At 44.6% G+C, this 20,586-nt stretch overlaps 3 protein-coding genes across 4 annotated transcripts; 1 reads left to right on the top strand and 2 right to left on the bottom strand.

The window, feature by feature from the left end:
* The first annotated feature begins 2,583 nt into the window (after nucleotides 1–2,583).
* il12bb (interleukin 12B, b) lies at nucleotides 2,584–9,391 on the top strand. 2 transcript variants are annotated; one of them, XM_047043153.1, is made up of 9 exons: nucleotides 2,584–2,739; nucleotides 4,270–4,366; nucleotides 4,615–4,884; nucleotides 5,076–5,181; nucleotides 6,656–6,828; nucleotides 8,268–8,431; nucleotides 8,695–8,810; nucleotides 8,898–8,946; nucleotides 9,020–9,391. In XM_047043153.1, exons 2-8 carry the CDS (start codon nucleotides 4,270–4,272, stop codon nucleotides 8,941–8,943), a joined length of 972 nt encoding a protein of 323 aa, XP_046899109.1. In that variant the 5' UTR covers nucleotides 2,584–2,739; the 3' UTR covers nucleotides 8,944–8,946; nucleotides 9,020–9,391. The 2 variants fall into 2 exon arrangements, with proteins under 2 accessions (XP_046899109.1, XP_046899110.1); XM_047043154.1 differs by having other exon boundaries at nucleotides 2,597–2,739; nucleotides 9,051–9,391.
* Nucleotides 9,392–9,829: 438 nt separating this feature from the next.
* Nucleotides 9,830–12,290, bottom strand: LOC124482765 (E3 SUMO-protein ligase ZBED1-like). Its single transcript, XM_047043264.1, has 2 exons — nucleotides 11,627–12,290; nucleotides 9,830–11,434 (listed from the first exon to the last, which is right to left on the bottom strand). Exons 1-2 carry the CDS (start codon nucleotides 12,260–12,262, stop codon nucleotides 11,021–11,023), a joined length of 1,050 nt encoding a protein of 349 aa, XP_046899220.1. The 5' UTR covers nucleotides 12,263–12,290; the 3' UTR covers nucleotides 9,830–11,020.
* A 3,116-nt stretch (nucleotides 12,291–15,406) lies between these two features.
* Nucleotides 15,407–20,402, bottom strand: ublcp1 (ubiquitin-like domain containing CTD phosphatase 1). Its single transcript, XM_047043372.1, has 11 exons — nucleotides 20,237–20,402; nucleotides 19,424–19,621; nucleotides 19,104–19,195; nucleotides 18,762–18,847; nucleotides 18,472–18,587; nucleotides 18,222–18,320; nucleotides 17,430–17,467; nucleotides 16,992–17,090; nucleotides 16,198–16,314; nucleotides 15,847–15,974; nucleotides 15,407–15,682 (listed from the first exon to the last, which is right to left on the bottom strand). The coding sequence occupies exons 2-11, from the start codon at nucleotides 19,575–19,577 to the stop codon at nucleotides 15,655–15,657; spliced, it is 957 nt and encodes a 318-aa protein (XP_046899328.1). The 5' UTR covers nucleotides 19,578–19,621; nucleotides 20,237–20,402; the 3' UTR covers nucleotides 15,407–15,654.
* Nucleotides 20,403–20,586: the final 184 nt, after the last annotated feature.

The following is a 20,586-nucleotide window of genomic DNA, read 5'->3' on the forward strand; positions in this document are numbered from 1 at the left end:
TCGGTATTGGTATCGATGTCAACGATACTGCTCTTGAAAGTACTTGGTATCGGATCGAAAAGAAAATGATTGGTATCGCCCAATCCCTACCCCCAAGGCAAGTAAGGTGAAGTGCCTTGCCCAGGGACACAACGTAATTTGTCATGACTGGGAATCGAACCAGCAGCCTTCTGATTGGTAGCCCATCTGACCCCCTAACATTTCCCTCTGTCAACAAGACAGAGGGAAATGTTCATGTTCACTCCTGACCTGAAAAACACTACTGCCATTCTTATGACTGGGATCTCTCTCTCCTACACTCACACACACACCATATGTGTCATATTCTCTATGTCACTGAAACCAAGCCTGATAAATGAGAGTAGTAGATTTAGCTGTAGATGTCATACTTCAATCATGACCAAGACTTACAGGATGCAAAAGGAATATTTACATTTACATTTTACATTTACATTACAGGATTATTTAAACTAATAGGAATATAAATTTGTTGGAGAACCTGTCTCACGTGGGGAAGTGGGCCTTTTATGTACCTTCAATGGGAGTCTGTTTAACTTGTTTACACACACGCACATGTCCATACCAGGGTTAACCTGACACTTAGTAAGAAATCGTCATCTGTTCTCTCTGCCAACCCCTTCAGCTCCCCACTTCCCTAATCAACTGTTTCTCTCTCTCTCCCGCTCTCACTCTCTTTCTCCAGCTCACACTCTGTCTTTCGCTCTCTCTCTTACTGACTCTCTGTTTCTAACTTCATTTGCATGTGAAATGTAGTTTTCCATTTCAATGAGATGAATGGAAAATGCAATACAACCCAAACATGACATACCCAGACAACTCTGCCCAAGCGAGTTTCCTGTGGGTGGACGGTGCCATCGGGCAGTCAGGGGGATATGAGCTGGTCTGTTGTGTCATCATCTGGGGGTGGTGGGTGTCTGTAATTGTCTGGAGGTGGTGTGTGTTTGTGAAGATGAATTTATTGGTCGTGTACGTGTGCAGAACACACACACATGTAAGTGTAAACCAATGACTTTTTTCCTCTGCATTTTCCAATTCTGCTGTATTGTCTCCCAGGGCAACCAGGAGCAGTGATCCACCGTCACAAAGACCGAGTGCTCCCTTCATGCCTGGCCAGGGACATTGGCAGGAGAGAGATCTGTTCTGCATGTCTTATTTGGGTTATTTTGCAGTGGAAGCACTTAAGAGCATGAGGAAAACATCTCAACTCCACACCGAAAGGCCTGCGAGATACCTGAGCCCATGTGAGCACCCAACAGCCCTCAGCGGGAATAAAACCCAGAACCTGCTGTGAAGTGCCAGGCACTGTTCCACCGTCTGGGGGTGGGGTGCGTGTGTGTCTGTGGGTGATGTGTGTCTCAAATCAACTGGTGGCGGTGTCTGTGTGTGTGCCTGTAGTTGTGTGTGTGTGTGTCTGTAGTTGTCTGTGTGTGTGTCTGTAGGTGTCTGGTGGGGGGTGTGTGCATGTCTGTAGTTGTCTTGTAGTGGTGTGTGCGTGTAGTTGTCTGGGAAAGGTGTGTGTCTGTAGTTGTCTGGGGGTGGTGTGTGTGTGTAGTTGCCTGGGAGAAGTGTGTGTGTCAGTAGTTGTGATGGCACTGGTGAGTGTGTGATGTGTGTCGCTGATCCCAGACAATCCCTATGTTTAGGGACTTGTGACAATGTTGTCAGCACCAGCGCAAAGTGGAAATACACACTTCCTGAAACCTGCTCCAGCAAAGAGGGATTTGAAAGTACGCACACCCACACACCACCAAGGTCTCTGGTCTGCTGCATGCAGCTTACATCACACAAGCATCTCTCTCCCCCTCTCTTCCCTCACCTTCTCCCTTCCTCCCTTTCCCTCCCTTTCCTTCCTTCCCTCCCTCCCTCCCTCCCTCCCTCCCTCCCTCCCTCCCTCCCTCCCTCCCTCCCTCCCTCCCTCCCTCCCCCTCCCCCCAAGACAGACCAGATACCTGTACTCTAAAAGTTTCTCTGTTTGCCTGTTTGGAAACTCTGCCGGTTGCTCACTATGGGGTTTACTCAGGTGGGTATGAGTGAAGGGGGTTGCACCTGGCTGAAGATAGCAGCGTGCTAGTGATGGCGGTGTGTGTCAGGTCATGAGGCTGAAATGAGAAGTGTTCTGCTCTGGGCTAGGGGTTAGGAACACGTGAGGTTATGTTCAGGTAGCGCTGCTGAAACCACACGCCCACGCACACATGCTCAGAGGCCTGGAACGGGGCTTGCAGTCCCCTATTTTTGATAGTGGACCTGACCTCATTCATACACACAAACACACAGTCTCAACTTCTGCAGAAGAACCAGACACACACGCACACCACACACGCACACCACACACGCACACTTCCCCTTGTGTGCCCGCTGGGCTTTCCAAATTGAACTTCTCATGGTTCTTTGTCCTCCATAAATACAGGGATGCTGAGCAGAACAGCACAGAACAGAAGAAGACTCACAGTGAGAACACACACAGAGAGCCAGCTATCACACACACACACAGAGAGACAGCTATCACACACACACACAGAGAGCCAGGTATCACACACACACACAGAGAGACAGCTATCACACACACACACAGAGAGCCAGCTATCACACACACACACAGAGCCAGGTATCACACACACACACACAGCCAGCTGTCACAGACACACAGAGAACCAGGACTGGGTCAGACCAGTGTGGATTCATCTCTCCTCTCAGCCCAGCTCCACTCAGCCAATCAAGGTGAGTCACAGTCTCTACTTGCTCTAGCCTGATTCCACAACACGGTCAGTCTGATTCCAGAACCTGTTCAAAATAACAAGATAATAATAATAATTTGAACTTGTTCAGAATTTAGCCTAATCACACAGGTGAACCATGATTGACACCCTGGGTTGCTGACCTGTGTAGACAAGGAGGGTCAAGAGTTGTCTACACTTTTTCTCAATTTCTAAAACACTAAAACTCATTGGCTGAACCAACTTCTCAGTTGCCTGAAGTCATGTAGCTAATTGTGCCTGTCTGTTGTCAATACCTTAAACCATTTCACATGGTAAAACACAATTTGCAGATCTCACTTAAAATGTTCTGCAAAACTCTAAACACATTCTTATTTTTAAAACACATTCTGCACCCTAATGCACATGTCATCCATACTGGTAAACACAAATGGCAACAATCAAATACAAATAAAGAAAACATATAATTGACTAAACACAACCACTCAAAATTGATTTCACTTGTTTCAATTGATGTGACACAACCAATATAAGCCAGTTCAGAGAGCAAACAGGTTGTTGAAGGTGGGAAAATATTGCTTGTAATGTTGACAAAGTGCTCTGGCCTAACCCAGCCCAAAGACAAGAAGAAGCACATTGATCACATGTTTACTCCTTAGATTTTTGTCCGTTTTACTGTAGTATTGTATACTGTAGGACAGTGCATTGTAGGCTGTACAGTGAACACATTGTATGGCCCTGAACATAGTGCTTTCCATTTGTTACAGTAACAGTACTGACTGCTCAATAGATTTAGACTGGTTGCAGGTTCATATCAACAAAGAACAAGAGTGAGGTGTACAAGGAGGAGAAAGAGCAGAACAATTGCAAAGAGCAAAGCAGAGTAGTAATTTCTGATCTACTGAGATTTTGAGCTACTGTGATAGAACATGTCTTTGTTCTGCAAAAGAAAATGACGGATAAATATGGAATTTGTTTTGAGATTATGTAAAAATGAAATGAGAACTACATGTTTTGAACAATGTGTTTTCAATTTTTTGGTGTATTGTTTACTGACTGCTTGATAGTATATATAATTTTGATCACTTTGTTTATGATTTGAGCGCAGTGTTTGATTTTGAGCACAGGTAAATCTGTTTGGAGGCGAAAGTTTCATTTTGCAAGAGGATCCAGAGGTTTGTAAATAGTGCTTGAAGATTAGGTTTTGTATTTACAGTTTTGAGAAAGTGGGTGACTGTTTCAAGAAATGTGTATTCGCATGTGAAAAACTGTAAATCTCTGTCAGACTTACCTTACTGGTGCTGTGGGCTCACAAACACTGTCCGTTTTGTGACTCGGTGGTTTTGGGAAGTGAGGCTTTACACATGGAAGTGTTTGGTGTGTAGTTTTTTCGGATGTTCAAATATTGCATTGTGTATTCAGTTTCCAAGTGTTGACACTGTATTTTCCCTTTATTTTTGTGTGTGCGCGTGTGTGTTTTGTATATGCGTGTGTGTGTGTGTGTTATCTGTGTCTATGTGTGTGTGTCTTCCAGATGGACAGGTATTCCCTGCTGTCTATAACTCTGTGTCTCCTGGTTTGCCATGTTTGTCCCAGCAGTCTGGAGGAAACCTATACACTCACGCCCAACGGTGACTATTCTCTCTCTCTTTTTTTTTTCCTTTTCAATTTTTTGTTTGGTTTGATGAGGAATTAATGTTGTGTGGAAGTTGTAAGTGAAGTGGTTTTGTCTTAATAAGAAATGTTTGGTGTGGTGAAACTGCTTGGTTGGCTGGCAGTTTCTAACTGCCCAACAAAAGTATCTTTAAAAGTCAAAAGTCTCTCTCTCTCTCTCTCCACTTCATCTGGTTACTAACTTGTCTCTGTTGTGGGTCTCCAGTGTTGGTTCTGAGGGTGAACCTGTCGTTGAAGACCCAGAACCTGGTTCCTCTGTTGTGTGGCGAGGCTTACGAAGGCATGGAGGTGCGCTGGATGAGAAATGGAGCGTGGCTCAGCCAGGTTCCCAGGGAGAACCTGGTGAAGGTTCTAGTGGAAGAGAGGAATGGGGGGAACTTCACCTGCCACAATGCAGCAGGAGAGTACCTGAACCACACCCTGGTCCTGGTACAGGAGGGCGCCAGCATGAACACCATACTGCAACATTCTGATGGTATGGACTGTGTGTGTGCGCGTGCGTGGACATGTGTGGGTTACACGCAGACAGACAGAGATAGAGAGAGGGAGAGAGAGCGAGAGACAGACAGACAGACAAAGAGAGAGACAGACAGGCAGACAGAGAGAAAGACAACTGTTTTGAGGCGCGACCTGTCACCATGGTAACGGCTGTGTCTGGTCTTCCAGAGTACATTCGCTGCTGGGCCAACAACTACAGCGGGATGTTCCATTGCTCCTGGAAACGACATGCCACGCGCCAGGCGGCATCCGTATTCCTGCTCAGCGTAGAACGGTGGGTCCACGCGTAGCAGAGGTGGTTCGAGGCCTCAATTTACATATCAGGCTCACAGAACCTTATATGATCCTGTACTGTATGTAGCGCCTGTATGTCGTGCCTCGTTTTCGGGCATAACTCAAATTAACTAAATGCTAGTGCGCTCTGAGTTCTTTAAAACTAATATTTGCAAAAAGAATGAATATATTTAGAAGCCGTTATTTTATAAGGTCCCAATCTAAATACAAATAATACATCAGCATCCAACTTATCCAACACAATCTTTACATTTAATATATATATACACACACACAATACAATTGAAAAGACAATATCCCTGGCCGTAATTATCCTATTAGACACTAATAGAAAATAATAAACCGAGTCCGTCAAATACTAATTGCAGTCCGGCTCGGGTACGTTGGCCCACACCACGAGATGGCGGCTGCTGTCTGTGGGCAACACGCGGCCCAACCAGGTACCTCGTGGCGTGACGATGGTTGGAAAGTTGAGTAGGTCGACGGTGTCCCGGAGAGTTTGACCAGAGTTCGTTGAGGTCTTTGAATGTCCGTAAGACTGGAAAGTTCTTGAATTTGGCTTTCCGCCAAATTCTGTCCTTCTCCAATCCGACGCAGTTCCTTTATGAATTGTAACTAACCTGCAATGGAGTTGCCTATCCGACAGCTCACCAGTTAGGCTACATGCAAAATATGGTTCCCGAGTTGGCAACACAGTTATCCTCGCTAACGCTCCGATCAACACTCAAACCACCACAAACTCCGATATGAACTCCTCCCTGTTCCTTTTCTTCAAATATATATATATCACGACCTCAGGTCAAGGTTCAAACCAATCAACCAATAGGCTGACATTAAACGAAATCCAAATATTAACAGCGGAAATATTACATAAAATATATTAAACTTAACAGCATTAGTTTATCTGAACAGAAAAACAATAAACTGATGTAATATGAAATAAAATACTAGCAAGGGGCTACATGTAACTAACCCATTTAATAGCTAATTAGAGCTTATGATTACACTAAGCAGTTTGTTAACCTACTAAAGCTTACCAGTTGCACTGACCAGTTTATTAACCAACAAGACTTTACTAGTTGCACTAATCGGTTTATTAGTTGATTAGACCTTGCTAGTTGCAAGTTGTGAGCTTATCAGTGCTAACAGGACATTGTGTCAGGAACTACATGAATCAACAGCAAAAATAAATAAATGCTAATACAATTTTAAATGTTACTATGTGTTGTTTTACAAGATGTTCACTTAGCGCTAACCATTAAATGTCATTAGAACCGTGCACTTTGTTGATTAGGTGCAGTACTATTTGTATGTCTCTTTGGAATATTTATGTCAAAACGCTACTGTTTTTGACCTCTCCATACCAACCTCTCTATATACTGTTTGTACATCATCACTGGTGCTGTCCTGTGTGTGAGTTCTGAGTGTGTGGTGCGGGTGCTGTGTCTCCGTAGGGGCCCCCGGGCGCAGCTGTGCACCATGGATGGAGACGGTGGGGGGGTGAGCTGCATGGACAACGCTAGCTGTGCCTTCACTGAGGAGAGCCAACCTATCAGCCTCACCCTGCACATGCTCAGTCATCACAAGCTGGAGCAATACAGCAAGGTGTTCTTTCTACGGGATATAGGTAGGAGTGCACGCTGTCACATGCACACACTCATACACACACTCATACACACACACACAGTTATACACGCGCACACATACACGCGCAAAGAGGCAGACATACACATTGTGGCCCATTTCACCATTACCCTTCACACACAGCCAATAGCTTCAGCTCATTGCCACAAGGACAGTAAATGAGGTGGATAGGATGGAGGGATGAGATGCCATCCTCACCCCAAACCTCCTCCTCTCCCCCCCCCCCTACTCTCCCGTCTCCTCCTCCTCTTCTCCTTCTCACCCTCTTCCTGTCTCAAACTTCTGCTTCTTTTATTCCTATCCTTGTCTTATCTCAGCCCTCCCCCTGTTCATCTTCTTAAAGGTTTTTACAATCACTAGGACCTGCTTTCCAATATTTACAGTTCTCCTAACCAACTTGTAGCTTGGCAGAGCAGTTATTTCCCCATCCAAAATGCACTAAAACTACCAAAACACTTCATACATGTCTCATATCAACTCATTCTTAAATTACACTAGCAAAGGTTGTCACCTAACAAGCACACTTTGTCGCTCATAAAACATTGACCTAAAAAATATTAACAACAGGTAGCATTACATAATGTTATCTTTTGTAAAATCTCTTAACAAAGCAAGAATGACACCTCTCTACTGTTTAGAATTCACTGCAGTATATCTTGCAGGAATAAATCAGACATGATGCAATATGCATCGATATAACATATATTGACAAATATTTCATTTCTTGACATTGATTCCAAAATACAAAAGTAAGTTGTACACCGTCTACAGATACAGTAGTAACGCTAGGCAACCCTGTCTTCTACATCATCTTCAGATACGGTAGTAACGCTAGGCAACCCTGTCTTCTACATCATCTACAGATACGGTAGTAACGCTAGGCAACCCTGTCTTCTACATCATCTACAGATACAGAAGCAACGCTAGGCTAGGCAACCCTGTTTTCTATATTTGGCCACAGGTTCTCATCCACATCATATATTATGTAATCTTTTATGTATTATGTAAAACTTTTGGCATGCCTGGTCCATCCCTGACTATCTTCAGCTGACATGTTCAGGAAACCAACTGTCTTTGCTTCCAGGAGGGAGCAAAGTGGTCAATTTTGTCACCTTTTTGATTTGGAATATATTTCAATATTACTGAAGAAATTTAGCACATTTTTGTCTACTCAATTTTGAGTTATTTTAGGATTAAAATGTAAGTTTTACAGTTTTGAAAGAGTATATAAACATGTGCAAATGGGCTTGTGGGTACATAAGGTTTTGGAGGTGGTTGTGTCTGAGAGAAAATAAGTCATGTGATTCGAAAGATGTTGTCTATTAATGTATTTTGTGCCAAAGCAATGAAAAAGGATCAACAGTTTAGCCAACATTGAAAAATCTAGCGATTGTAAAACTTTTATTACCCCACCCCCCTCAGTGAGGCCTGACCAGGTGCCACTGACCCAGGCAGAGGACCAGCAGCATGTATTTGACTGGGACTATCCCTCCACCTGGAACACACCCCGCTCCTTCTTCCCCCTGCTCTTCCAGGTCAAGGTGGTCCGCTACGTCAGCAGCTGTGACGCCACCGACCACTTCCTGGTAGGGTACATCTCACCTACATCTACATTCTTACCACCTCGTCACCTCCTGTCCTTACCACCTTATCACCTCATCTCCTTAACTCTTTACCATCTTGTCATCTCATCTCCATATCTCCTTCCTGCCCAACCACCAAAACACTGTATCTCCTTACTACCTTTGACCTGTGTCTAGTTATAAGTACTAGGTAACTCTTTTACGTTTCTGGGGAAGAACACACAGTATATTTGTTTGGTTTAACTGTGTGTGTGTGTGTGTGTCAGACTGAAGAGACCAGTGCCACCAACTACACAGTTACCAGTCACAAACCGTACCGGTTCTGTGTGCAGGCACGAGACCCACTGACCAATGGACCCTGGAGCCAACTGGCCCAGATAAAGTAAGCAGATCATGTTAACTCTCTTTCTCCCTCTAGGTCTCTCTCACGCACACACTCACTATTTCTAACTTTGTCCTCCTAAACCAGAGTGAAGACCAAAAAAATGAAACCGGCAAAGCCACACCACCACTAACAGGTATGACTTTCTGTCTTTTCAGTACTATCAGTCTGTCCACTTGCTGTAGTTTAATCCTCTTTTTCACTGACAGAGCTTGTCCCACACACATCATACCACTGCAGGACCAAACAGGAAGCACCAGCTTGTCTGCCGTGACCATAGGAACCACTGGTCTGTCCAAAGGGATGCAGTTGTCTGATGTTACAACAGACAGCACCAGTCTGTCATGTTACCATTTGTACCATTATTCTGTCTAGTGTCTCTGTAAGACTGAGGACAAGTTTAAGTCCAAAGTTTGTAAGTTTATAAGCTACAACAGTTATAGTCTTAGCTTGACTTTAAATTATTTATTTATTGATGAGGTCATCACAAAATTGTGTAATTAAAGCACTAGTAATTATCTTCCACTCATTTCAACTGTACTTTATTGCTGATGGTATTCCATCTTCTTATTAAATATAGAAAAGCAGCATTTACTCTTGTTATACTTCACTTGCCATGCTTCAGAATAGCCAGAATTGGTAACATTTAGTTATACCATTCAGTTATACTGAAAGCATCACCTTACTGTGTCTCATGCTAACAGGTAGTGATTAGACAGCGAACCAGCTACTATGCTACAGCTAATGGTCACCAGTAGTGAAAAGCTAGGATTTCATTAAATACTAAGAATTCAAGTCAGTCCAGAGAATCAGGGGCCTCATTTATCAACCGTTCGTACGCACTAATGTGTGCGTAAACCGTGCGTACGAATGGATCCACGCAAAAGTTGCGATTTATCATGACGAGATTTCTTGGAAATGTCTTGGAAGTGTGCGTAATGGTCGTAGCTGGGTACGAACAATTCCAAATGGTGAAACAAGTCAATTGCATCGTGAGAACGGTACCTCTATGTAGGCATATAAGATTGAAATCCATAGCCTTATGAAAGCATTTCGCAAAGATTTCCATGAAATATTGAATTCATGAAATATTGTCATAATATAATTGAACACCATAGGCACTTGTTAATATTGGCGAATTGATGTAATGTAGTGTAATGTATGATATAACAATAATATGCTCGTGGACCACTAGACGGTCAATTAACGGAATATCTGATATTAAGATGGCAGAGATATGTTTAGAAGATTTAGCATTTCGTCAAGAGTGCATTTTTACAGGTCTATGACTTTTTTGCACAAAGAATTGAGTGGATCGTTAGTAGATATAGTTTCCCTACACCCATTTTAGTGGAATTATGCGAGGATCTATAGACCAACTTAACAAAGACAAACAAGGAAAACCAATGCAATTCCAGTGCACATTCAGGTGCTTTTGGGTAACTTGGCGACGGGCATTTTTCAGCGTGAGGTTGCTGGTCGGTCTGGCATCTCACAACCCTCCATCAGCCTAACGATGCCTGCTGTTTTACACGCAATCGTCTGTAAATCCCGTCAGTACATCAATTTCCCATACATACCATATTTTCCCATTTTCGCACTTGATTTAAAATCAAACCACTTTTGTATATCTGCCAATGAGCTAGGGCTGCTCGATTATGGCAAAAATAATAACCACGATTATTTTGATTGATATTGTAATCACGGTTATTAAAGACGATTATTCATTGATTTGAGAACAAGCATTTATTGAACTTTTAACACTGGTATTTCTTTTAACACGATAAGTTTGAACTGAAAAACAAGAAAAATGCAAATAAATAAGAGAAATATATTAATAAAATGAATTAAATAATATGCAAAAATACAAAATAAACACTCTCCCAGACTTAACAGAACACTGAAACAGTATTACTTCTCTTTACCATAAAACAAACCCAACTCAAACTATGGTGTAATCACCTCCTTACCTAGTCCTGCAAAAAACACAGTTGTAATCATCAGTATATCAATGACATAACAGTTAACATGTTGAGGTAGAGGCACACCCTTTTGGGCAAAATTAGAATGAACAAGAATAAACTGACTGACACACTGACAAGAACAATCAGCTGCCAAGACTTCTTTTTAAATCTTAGAAAAAAAAAGTAGTTGCCACCCAGTCCCATACTCCCTCATCCAGGCTCCCTGCAATCTGCCACCTAACCCTCTTAAAGGTTTTTAGCCAAGAACACCAGTCTGTTCACTTGGTCTGGTTTCAGGGATGAGCGCAGGCAGGTGACAACATTACCGCCTGTAATGAAAACCCTCTCTGACGAGGAGCTTGTGGCCGGGATACAAAGATGTCTCCTTGCCAGGTTTGAGAGCCGTGGGTAAAACTGCTGTGATACCTTCCACCACTCCAGTGGGTCCGCCTCAGTGTCCAGTGTCCCTGCCTGGAGGTAGGACTGTAGCTCCAAAGCTATGGCTTTGTCCTGGTCCGGTTGCAGAGCAGTGGATGTTGAAGCTGTGCCTTCAGTGACCGGCTTGAAGAAGCTGCCCAGGGCTTTCTTCTTCTTTGGTGCAGTAGCAGCAGCGGCATCAGTGTCATCAGCAGGCGTCACTGCTCTCTCAGAGGCCTTCTCCTGGGAATAGGAGAGGGAGAATATTGTGAAGAGAAATGATTGACTTGTTTAAGCTGACTAAATGGTTATTGGTATTCAACTAGAAATAATAAAATATAACTTATACAACTTTTGTTTACATTTAATTACAGTGTATTACTGTTATTATTAGTACAATAGTATTGTTATTAATATTATCATTATTATAATTACCATGACAGTCTTCATCTCAGATGAAAGTCTTTTTTCAATTGACCCGCGCATGTCTTCGCTCACATATGTAAGCTTGAACCTTGGGTCCAGGGCTGAGGCCATGTCCAGCAGCTCTTGTGTTGGTGCATCATTGTATTTCTCATTGAGATAGCCCACTATCTTCTGCTTGATGGACTTTGCAAGGTCTGTGTCGTCCTCCTGCACGGCCAATATGGATGTGTTGAACAGGTGGAGAGTTGGTTTGACAAAAGACACACTCACATATTGCTCCCCAGAAAGTGCATCGGTGAATTCAACGAGAGGGCTTAGTGATTTGTTGATGGCCTCAAGTACATCGATGTCCTGCCATGAGGGGGTGAGGTGTCTGTTTTTGGTATCATTGTAGAGGACATCTGCAATGGCCTTCTGCTGCTCTAGGACCCTGCTAATCATAGCCTGCCGAGACCCCCACCTGGTTGGACACTCTGTCTTAAGAGAATGCTCAGGCAGATTCATCCTCTTCTGAACATCTTTCAGCTCCCTCTTTTTTTTCCAACTGTAGGAGAAGGCACTGACCACTTTCTTGCAGACCCCCATCGCACGGCCAATCCTTTGGTCCTTCATTGCATTCTCTAAAATTACAATAAATATAAACATTTATCATAATTATAATCTTCATCAGTGTATTAATGGAAATAGGAATTATTATTATTAGGAATTAAATACATTGCTCACATGATATATTCTACATTATTTGTTATTAATAAATTGCATTACACAATCAGGAGAAGGAAACCTACTACTCACCTATGGCCAAGTGGAGTCTGTGCCCAAAGCACTGCAGCCTCATCCAGCCATTGAGTTCAGCTGCCAGCTTCATGTTTGATGCATTGTCTGTGGTGATACAGACGAGGTTCTCTTCTTTTAAGTCCCAAGCAGCCATCGCTTGCCTAAGGCCCTCGGCTATATTGAGCCCCGTGTGGTCTTCGGGGAAAAAAGCCGTTTGGAGACAATTCGTCTTTATGGAGAAATCTGCGTCGATGTAATGAAGCGTGAGGCTTATATACGGCTCCATGGTGCGGCTTGACCATAGGTCCGTTGTGGTGGCAAAATATAATGCTGTTGACACTTCTCTTGCAACTTTTCCGCGACATTCTTCATACAGGGCAGGCAGTGCAATCCTGCTAAAATGGTGACGTGATGGTAACACATACCGCTTGTCCAATGTGTGTATTAGTTTATTGAACCCCGGGGCGCTAACGGTGTTTATAGGGCACATGTCTTTCCCAATCATGAATGTGACGGCATCCGTTATTTCTTTATGCCTGCGGGAGCTGGTTGGATATGCGGTGGCATTGTGAAGTGTGTCCTTAATTGAGGACTGTGTGGCGGTGGCAGGAGTCGAGGAGCTTTTCATTTTCGAGTCTTTTTGTTCCTTTAATGCTTGGTCATGTATTACTCTGTGTTTAGATTTTAAATGATTAAATAAATTGGTCGTGTTTCCATACGATGCAGACACGGTCGCGTCACATATCTTGCACAATACTTTTGTTTGTTCCGAGTCAGACTCCTCGAAACCGAAGCGTTTCCACACCACAGAATTAGTTTTACCTTTCCTCCCGACCAAAGGCTGCCTTTCTGCCATCTTCACTCTCCTTCTTCTACACGTTTTTTTTCCAAACACACACAGGCAATACGCACCGGCGTGCCTGAAAGCGAAAGTTTTCAGGCGGGGGCGGGGCGGGGTGGAGAGGAGCGGAATGCACAGGTGGAGATGGAAGGGCTCGCTGCATTTACAACATAAAACACGGCGTGTGGCAGAATAATCGTTTTATTACGGTTATTTTGTTTTTATGACCGTTGGAAGCCAAAATTGTAACCGAAATTGAAATTCAATTAATCGCCCAGCCCTACAATGAGCACCTCTGTGAAGATGCTGGGTTAACAGCAATCGCTACCTTTTCCCAAGCAATATAATTTTTAGGTTGGTCAAACCGTCAAAGCACCGCTAAGTGTTTCGAATTAAATGTTGTGGTTGCATTCAACCTCCGACACCAAAACCTTCATTTCCTTTTGGGAAAATCTATTTTTCTTTCCTTTCTTGGAACATTTTCATTACAAATGTCTATGTTAACTTGATTGCTCCCTTTTTATTGGTGGTGATTCAACTAATTTAGATAATGTGGCGTTTCTTATGCAAATACTTGTGTTTGTGCACGAGCTTGTAGACTAAGAACAGTTGAGATTTATCAAGGAAAATCTCCTAGAAGTGCGCGTGCTCGTACGAATGTTTGATAAATTGCACCTTGAACTGTTCGTGGGAATATTCCAAACCTCCATGTAAGAACAACTTCTAGGCACGCTTGATAAATGACGCCCCAGGTGCTTTGTGAAGGAATAAAGGAAAAAAAGAAAACAAGTATTATTGTTTTATTTTATTTACAGTCAGGATATGTGTACAACAACCATCCGGTATCAGCTTGTTTCCCCAACACGATCAAAGTCTTCCTTAAACATAAGCCGGTCAGTGAAGTCTGTTCAGACCAGACCTAACATACAGTCTCCATCCTTCCCTGGATATTAACTAGCTCCAGTGTCAGTGCTGCAACAAACTCCTGAAAAAAAAGCTCTGCAGTGATGATGGCAGCTCCAACAACAACAACAAAAAACATGATGGTCAATAACAAATCAGTCAGATGTCCAGGTGTGTGTGTGTTACCCAGGGGTATTTGCCACAGTGAACAGCGCGGTAAATGTAAACTATAGTACCTTAATTTTCACTATTAATTGAAAGCAGCGGACTTCTCTTCTACAAGGTCTCTGTCACCAGACAGAACAAAACAAGACTTTACAAGAGAACACAAAAGTCGTATTACAATAAATACTCCTAGTTTTCTAAATGATTCCTATCTAACACTGAAAACAGAGCTGTCTGAGCACAGTTGCCCATCTCGTCCCATGACAAACCTCGGATCTGACAGTGACTGGACTGGAAACAGATGCCCGGAGAAGCTTCAGTTTCCGCCAATCCAACCACTGTCAGATCCGAGGGTCACCTGGAGGAGATGATGTTTTCGCAACAAACAATGCAGAGTCAAGAACCCTTTTCGAAATCAGGTAAATCAGACTTGGTTTGATGAATCAAAGCTTGGGACACCACAGTCGCTGAAGTCGTAGACAAAAAAGAAAGGTTGTGGTTACTATGGAGACGAGGAGCACCGCAAATGAGTTAAGTGCTAGAGCGTCTTTAGGGTTGTTGTCGTACGACACCAGTCCCTCCCAAACATAAACTGACCCTTCAGAGCTGCTCTAGAACCCCTGGTGAGTGTTCTGTTTCTGACAGGTCCGCTGGGGGTTATTGCACTAAGATGGTCAGGCACTGCAGAGAGGTGGAGGAGAGGGGAGAGGTGGGGCAGTATCCACCTGGAGAAGGGTTCTGAATGGTCTTTCTGAGAACGCTCTATCTACAGTGACTACACATCATTTTGAAACATGCTTGCTGTCCCGTCCCCTCCTCCTCCTCCTCCTCCTGTTTCCTCTTCCCCTTCCTACAGAATGGGTCAGTGCCTCTCTCAGTCTCTCTGTGTCCCAAACCGAAAGTACTTAACTAATCGCCCCCCCTCACATCACACCAACAGGTCCAGTTTGGTTTGGTCGGTTTCCCATAGCCTGAGTGCAGATCATGTGTGTGTGTGTTCGGTAGGGGGTCAAGTGCATACATACATTTAGTCATTTAGCAGACGCTCTTATCCAGAGCGACTTGCATAAGTGCATAACGACGTGTATAAACACTGTAACATCGGGGGGGGGGGGGGGGGGGGGGGGATATACTGAGATATGCTTGGTTGCCATGGGCGGCAGGTGTCCAAAACGGAGGGAGGAGTCAGTCTGATGACATCACGCAGGCTGGCCCCATCCTCCTGGGGGGGGGGGGGGGGGGGGGGGGGGGGGAGGGAGAGGAGGAGGGGTGGAGGAGGGTTTAGAGGGGTGAGGTGTCCTGTTCCATGTCCACAGAGGATGTCTGCTGCTCCCATCCAGTTCTCCTGCTCTCACTGGCTCTGCTTCTTAGACAGGTACCTGAGAACACACACATGTGCACACACACACATTTGGAGAGGGGGGTAAGTTCTCCCACACACAGGTTAGGGTTAGGTGACAGGCAGGCAGGCAGGTACGTGTGGGTGCTTGTGAGTGTGCATGTGTGAGTATTACCTATGTGTATGCGCGTGTGTGTGCCTCACCTCTCCCAGTGTTTGTGGTTGAGGCCGGTGAAGGAGTCCAGCTTGGCTATCTCCCTCAGGTACTGGGACAGCTTGAACAACTCTCTGTCACTGTCTCTGTTCAGGTGGGCCTTCATGAATGGCCGAATCTGAACCCAGCAACAAAACATGGCTCAGAGGACTACAAGTCCCAGGTCACACATGGCCGGGATTTAACACCAAAAATAAATAAAAAGCACCTTTACAAGATTTGTTGGATTTATAACTAGGATTGATGAGTTTAGCCGTGTACGTACTGACCAAAAAAGGTTTTGCTGTGTAGCTACACTTCGCTGTCGGGCTAGGTGAGGGGTTAAAGGTCATTTTGCCTACCTTCAGCCCATTCTGTGGGTTCATGAGGAAGTTCCTGCCAATGTCATCAAACATGATGGTGTTCTTCTTGTTGTAGAACTCTCTGTACTTCCCCCATATCACACCCAGCGGCTTCACCTGCAACACACGCACGCACAACTTTATTTGTCCATGGAGGGAAACTGGTTTTGACATGTAAACAAAATAGACAACACACAAAACTATTAAATACAAAAAGCCTACACCAAATCGACAGGTAGCCGAGGATGGCAACATCGTGAAACATCCATCACAACCATCACCATCATAGATCAACACCATCACTATTATATACCCCCCTGAGATCAGAAGATCAACACCATCACTACTATCTTTACTCATTTAGCAGACGCTCTTATCCAGAGGGGACTTATTGTAAGTACAGGGACATTTCCCAAGGCAAGTAGGGTAAAGTGCCTTGCCCAAGGACACAATTTGGCATGGCCGGGAATCGAACCGGCAACCTTCTGATTACTAGCCCGATTCCCTAACCGCTCAGCCACCTGACCCCCCATCACTGCTATCTACCCTCCTGGCCTGAATTGGGGAGCCAGGTATGATCTGACACTCAAAAAGTGGAGAGGGTAGGGGCTGACTGAACCTTCTGAACCTGTAACCTGTCTATTATACAGCTCAGGGACGTCTCTTTACTGGACACCAACGATTTTACTGCTGACTTTCACTATTTTGGAAAGAGATATTTTGGCTTTGACAGTGAGATTGCCCGTAACCAGCAGATTACAGAAATTACACACACTTGTATGTGACACACACACCTCCACTACCCCTCTCTTGGGAGTGTGTACGGTGATCATAGCTGCACTGTCCAACATGAAGGTGATCTTGTAGTTAGGGTTGTCCGTCACTCCTAGCTCCTATAGGACAGCGGGACAGAGAAAGAGAGAGAGAGAGGAAGGAAGGAAGGAGAGGGAGAGAGAAGGAGAGATAGAGAGAGCTCAGTAGGGTTACAACCTGAGGAAAGGTATATTGTCTGAAACACTGCCACCTTGTGGCCACATCATGGATCAAACCATCAGTGCTGTATTACAGCTGGTGGGTTAGGATGTTTGGTCTGGTGGTACGACCTGACAATTCCAGAATTCAGGAAATTATCTGGAACTCTAAAAAGGTCCGAACAATTTCAGAAATATAACTATCTTCACAGGGAGGGTGAGGAGTCTCTGGTAGAACAGCCTCACATGTAGATCACCAACCTTCATCTTAGCGTCGATCCACTTCATACTGGTGGCAGCTGCAAGGAAACAGACAACATATTACACAGCTTCTGGAATCCGTCAGTAAGCTAGTCAGTCAACTGGCCAATCAACAGTCAGTCAACCGGCCAATCAACAGTCAGTCAGCCAGACAAACAAGGGTCAGAGCCCGTTTACAAAGAGCCTGTCCACTCCCTATTAAGCCCCATTGTACCGAATTCTGTTGCAGTTCCACTGGGAGTGATCGTGGTCGAGTGCAAAATGAATGGGAGTCTATGGAGCTAAACGGCTACATTTGTATGCTTGGTACCATCGTTCCCGTATAAAGTGCAGCATATATTCCAGTGCGGTTTTACTCAGATTTACAAACACAAAGCTCCCATTCTGGTGGGGTGTGGTTGATAGAAAATGCAGCTTATTTTCCGAAATACGATACTCTCGCTAAAAGACTGTATGAAAGATGTGGCGTGTGTGTAGCGTGTGTGGTAAGGGTGTGTGTAGAGTAGGGCTGGGCGATGTATCGAATATAAGTGATAATATTGCAATAATTCTTTTTGCTGGTCCTTGTGTTGCTTGTGTTTTAAGATCACCGTTTGGCTCCTTTGTTCGCACACACCGTTTGTGCGGTGCACAGGCACTCTCTCCTGTCACATAAGGACCTATGCATGAATTGTTACATGTGAGTCCATTTTGGAGCAATGTCCATTTTGGTGTGTGTTAATGTAATGTCTGTGAATGTGCGTGTTTTTGTGAAGTGTGTGTGTGTAGCGTGTGTTCTGATTGGCTACGTACACCAGATTACAATGTCGTAGTCTTCATAAGCAGAGGTGAGGAACTCATGGAGGTACGGTCTCATCAGCTCCTGACCCGTCTCTGCACACGACTTGTGATCTGGAGACACACACACACAGATATACACACACTCAGATACACACTAGCTATCTCAAACACACATATACCCAGTCAGAACATGCTAGCTCTCCTTCTCACACACACACACACACACACAGACACGCGCACACACACACATGCACACACTGACCGAACAGTGTGTAGTCCACATCCAGTACCAGCAGTCTCTTGCCCTCTCTCGGAGGGTTCATCTCTTCCACCTTGTAGTCTTTGACCCTGCGGGCGATCTTCGCCAGGTTCTCTTCCCTGGAGACACGAGGAACACACATTTCAAAGCCTCCGCTGAGTAAATACACTACAATAACATCCGTTAAGGAATCCCACCAGATCCAGTAGCACAGGTGGCCCTGATGGACAGACGTTATGATCCTTACGGACCTGGATATAGAAGACCAGGACCAGGAGGGCGGGGGGCCTCACCTGTTCTCCACCTCGATGACCTCCTCCTCTATGTCAAAGTCGTTGACCACCTCGTCGTTCTCCGGGGGCGGGGCTAACACCTCTTCCTTCACAGGCACAAAGAGGAGTGAGAATGAAGCTACCGCCGGCCAACCTTTCGCCTCAGTCCTGTGAGTGTGTATGTATGTGCGGGAGGAAAAATAGGACCCTCCAGACTCTCGTCTCTGCTATTATTCATCAAAATCCTGGTGTATGTGTTCCCTTTGCCTATCTGTTTGTTTGTTTGTGTGAGGGGTGAGGGGGGGTAGCCTGGTCCTAACCAGACCCTCGTACATTTCATTTGTACACAGGAGCAGGACCCACCAGACTCTCCTCTCTGCTGCCCATCATCATGATCTTGGTGTTTGGCTTCAACTTGAGAGAACCCAGCTTGATGTCATCCTCAGCTGGTTTCCCTGGGAGGGAGACACACAGATGTGGACCAGACCATGTTATCAGGCTGAACAGACAATATTGTCATTGACAGTGTTGTATTTGTAAACAGACAGTAGTGTTGTAGTGCAAGATAACTTGTCATCCAGGTAGACAGGTAACAGTGACCTATTGATCCTGGAGCACACATACGAGACATACAGCCATCATCTATATGAGACAGATCTATAACGATCTCCCTGACGTCTCACCTTTGACCTTCAGCCCAAGAAGTTTCTGTCTCTCGGGCAACACTCCCGTCAAGGACTTGATGGACTGTTTGAGATCCAGGACCGTGTCTTCTTCGGATAGGGTGCTGATAGAGTACTCCTGGCCGCCCCACTTAATGATCACGGACACTGACATACTGGGGACACACTCCTACAGTCGCTCACACACCGGGCACGCACCTGCAGCACAGGACCGCTTTTAGGATGAGGGGACCGGGACACAACCGTGCTATATAGCTAGCGTTACAGACGAGATGAGACACAGGCAGGCAATACGGGTGGTTACGTTTGACTGTAAACGTTAGAAGAAAATCCGTGTACGTATTTTACTCCAAGCGGGGTTATCATGTTTGGTTCAATTTTTTTGTTGGTTTACACAGTAAATATATTTGTGCCCGCAAACTGGCTAGCTAGACAGACCATTCATTCGCAGCTAGCTAACGATGGCTGCAAGTTCAACTCTGAGTTTAGGGTGGAACAACATGAGCGAGCAAAATTGTAACTAGCTCTACACAAAACAATGCAATGTCTATGACTACGTTTCATGCCATGTCCCGCCGAGTCAACAATTAGATATTATTCAAGATAGTTATGTCCCTTATTCATTCGGCAATGCAATTCTGGCTAACGTTAGGTATGCAGCAAGCTCAAGGGCCTGCCTGACAACCTCAGTTTCATAGCTAGCTAGCTGCTAGCCGCTAGTGTGTGTCTGGCAAACGGAACAGTTAGCTAGCTACACTACTACAGTCAACTAGCTTTGTTAGAGCACACAAGGAAAACAGCAAAGATTCGTACCTAAAAATGAAACTTGTTTATGAATGCTGTTAATTCTTAGATAGACAGAGTAGATACATAACCACTGAGCTGGGTTCTTAATTAAAAGCCTTCTCTAGCTACTCTGCTTTCTATATAGTGCGTGGCTCTGTTACACTCTGCGGAGGTTCACGTTATTCTGCAGCTCTACCGGCTTGTTACCAAGCAAGCGCGCGCTGCCGTCGCAACTTCCTGTCGCTCTTGTGTTCGTTACCGCAACTTAACAGCAGGGGACTCCACACAGCATAACATGCATTTCAGATATACGGCTAGAATAATGAATTAAATTCATGATAATAACAAGAATTCCTTCATACCCCGACCTGTGGTAA

The sequence above is a fragment of the Hypomesus transpacificus genome, chromosome 20 (assembly GCF_021917145.1).
Source record: "Hypomesus transpacificus isolate Combined female chromosome 20, fHypTra1, whole genome shotgun sequence".
In the NCBI taxonomy this organism is placed as follows: Eukaryota; Metazoa; Chordata; class Actinopteri; order Osmeriformes; family Osmeridae; genus Hypomesus; species Hypomesus transpacificus.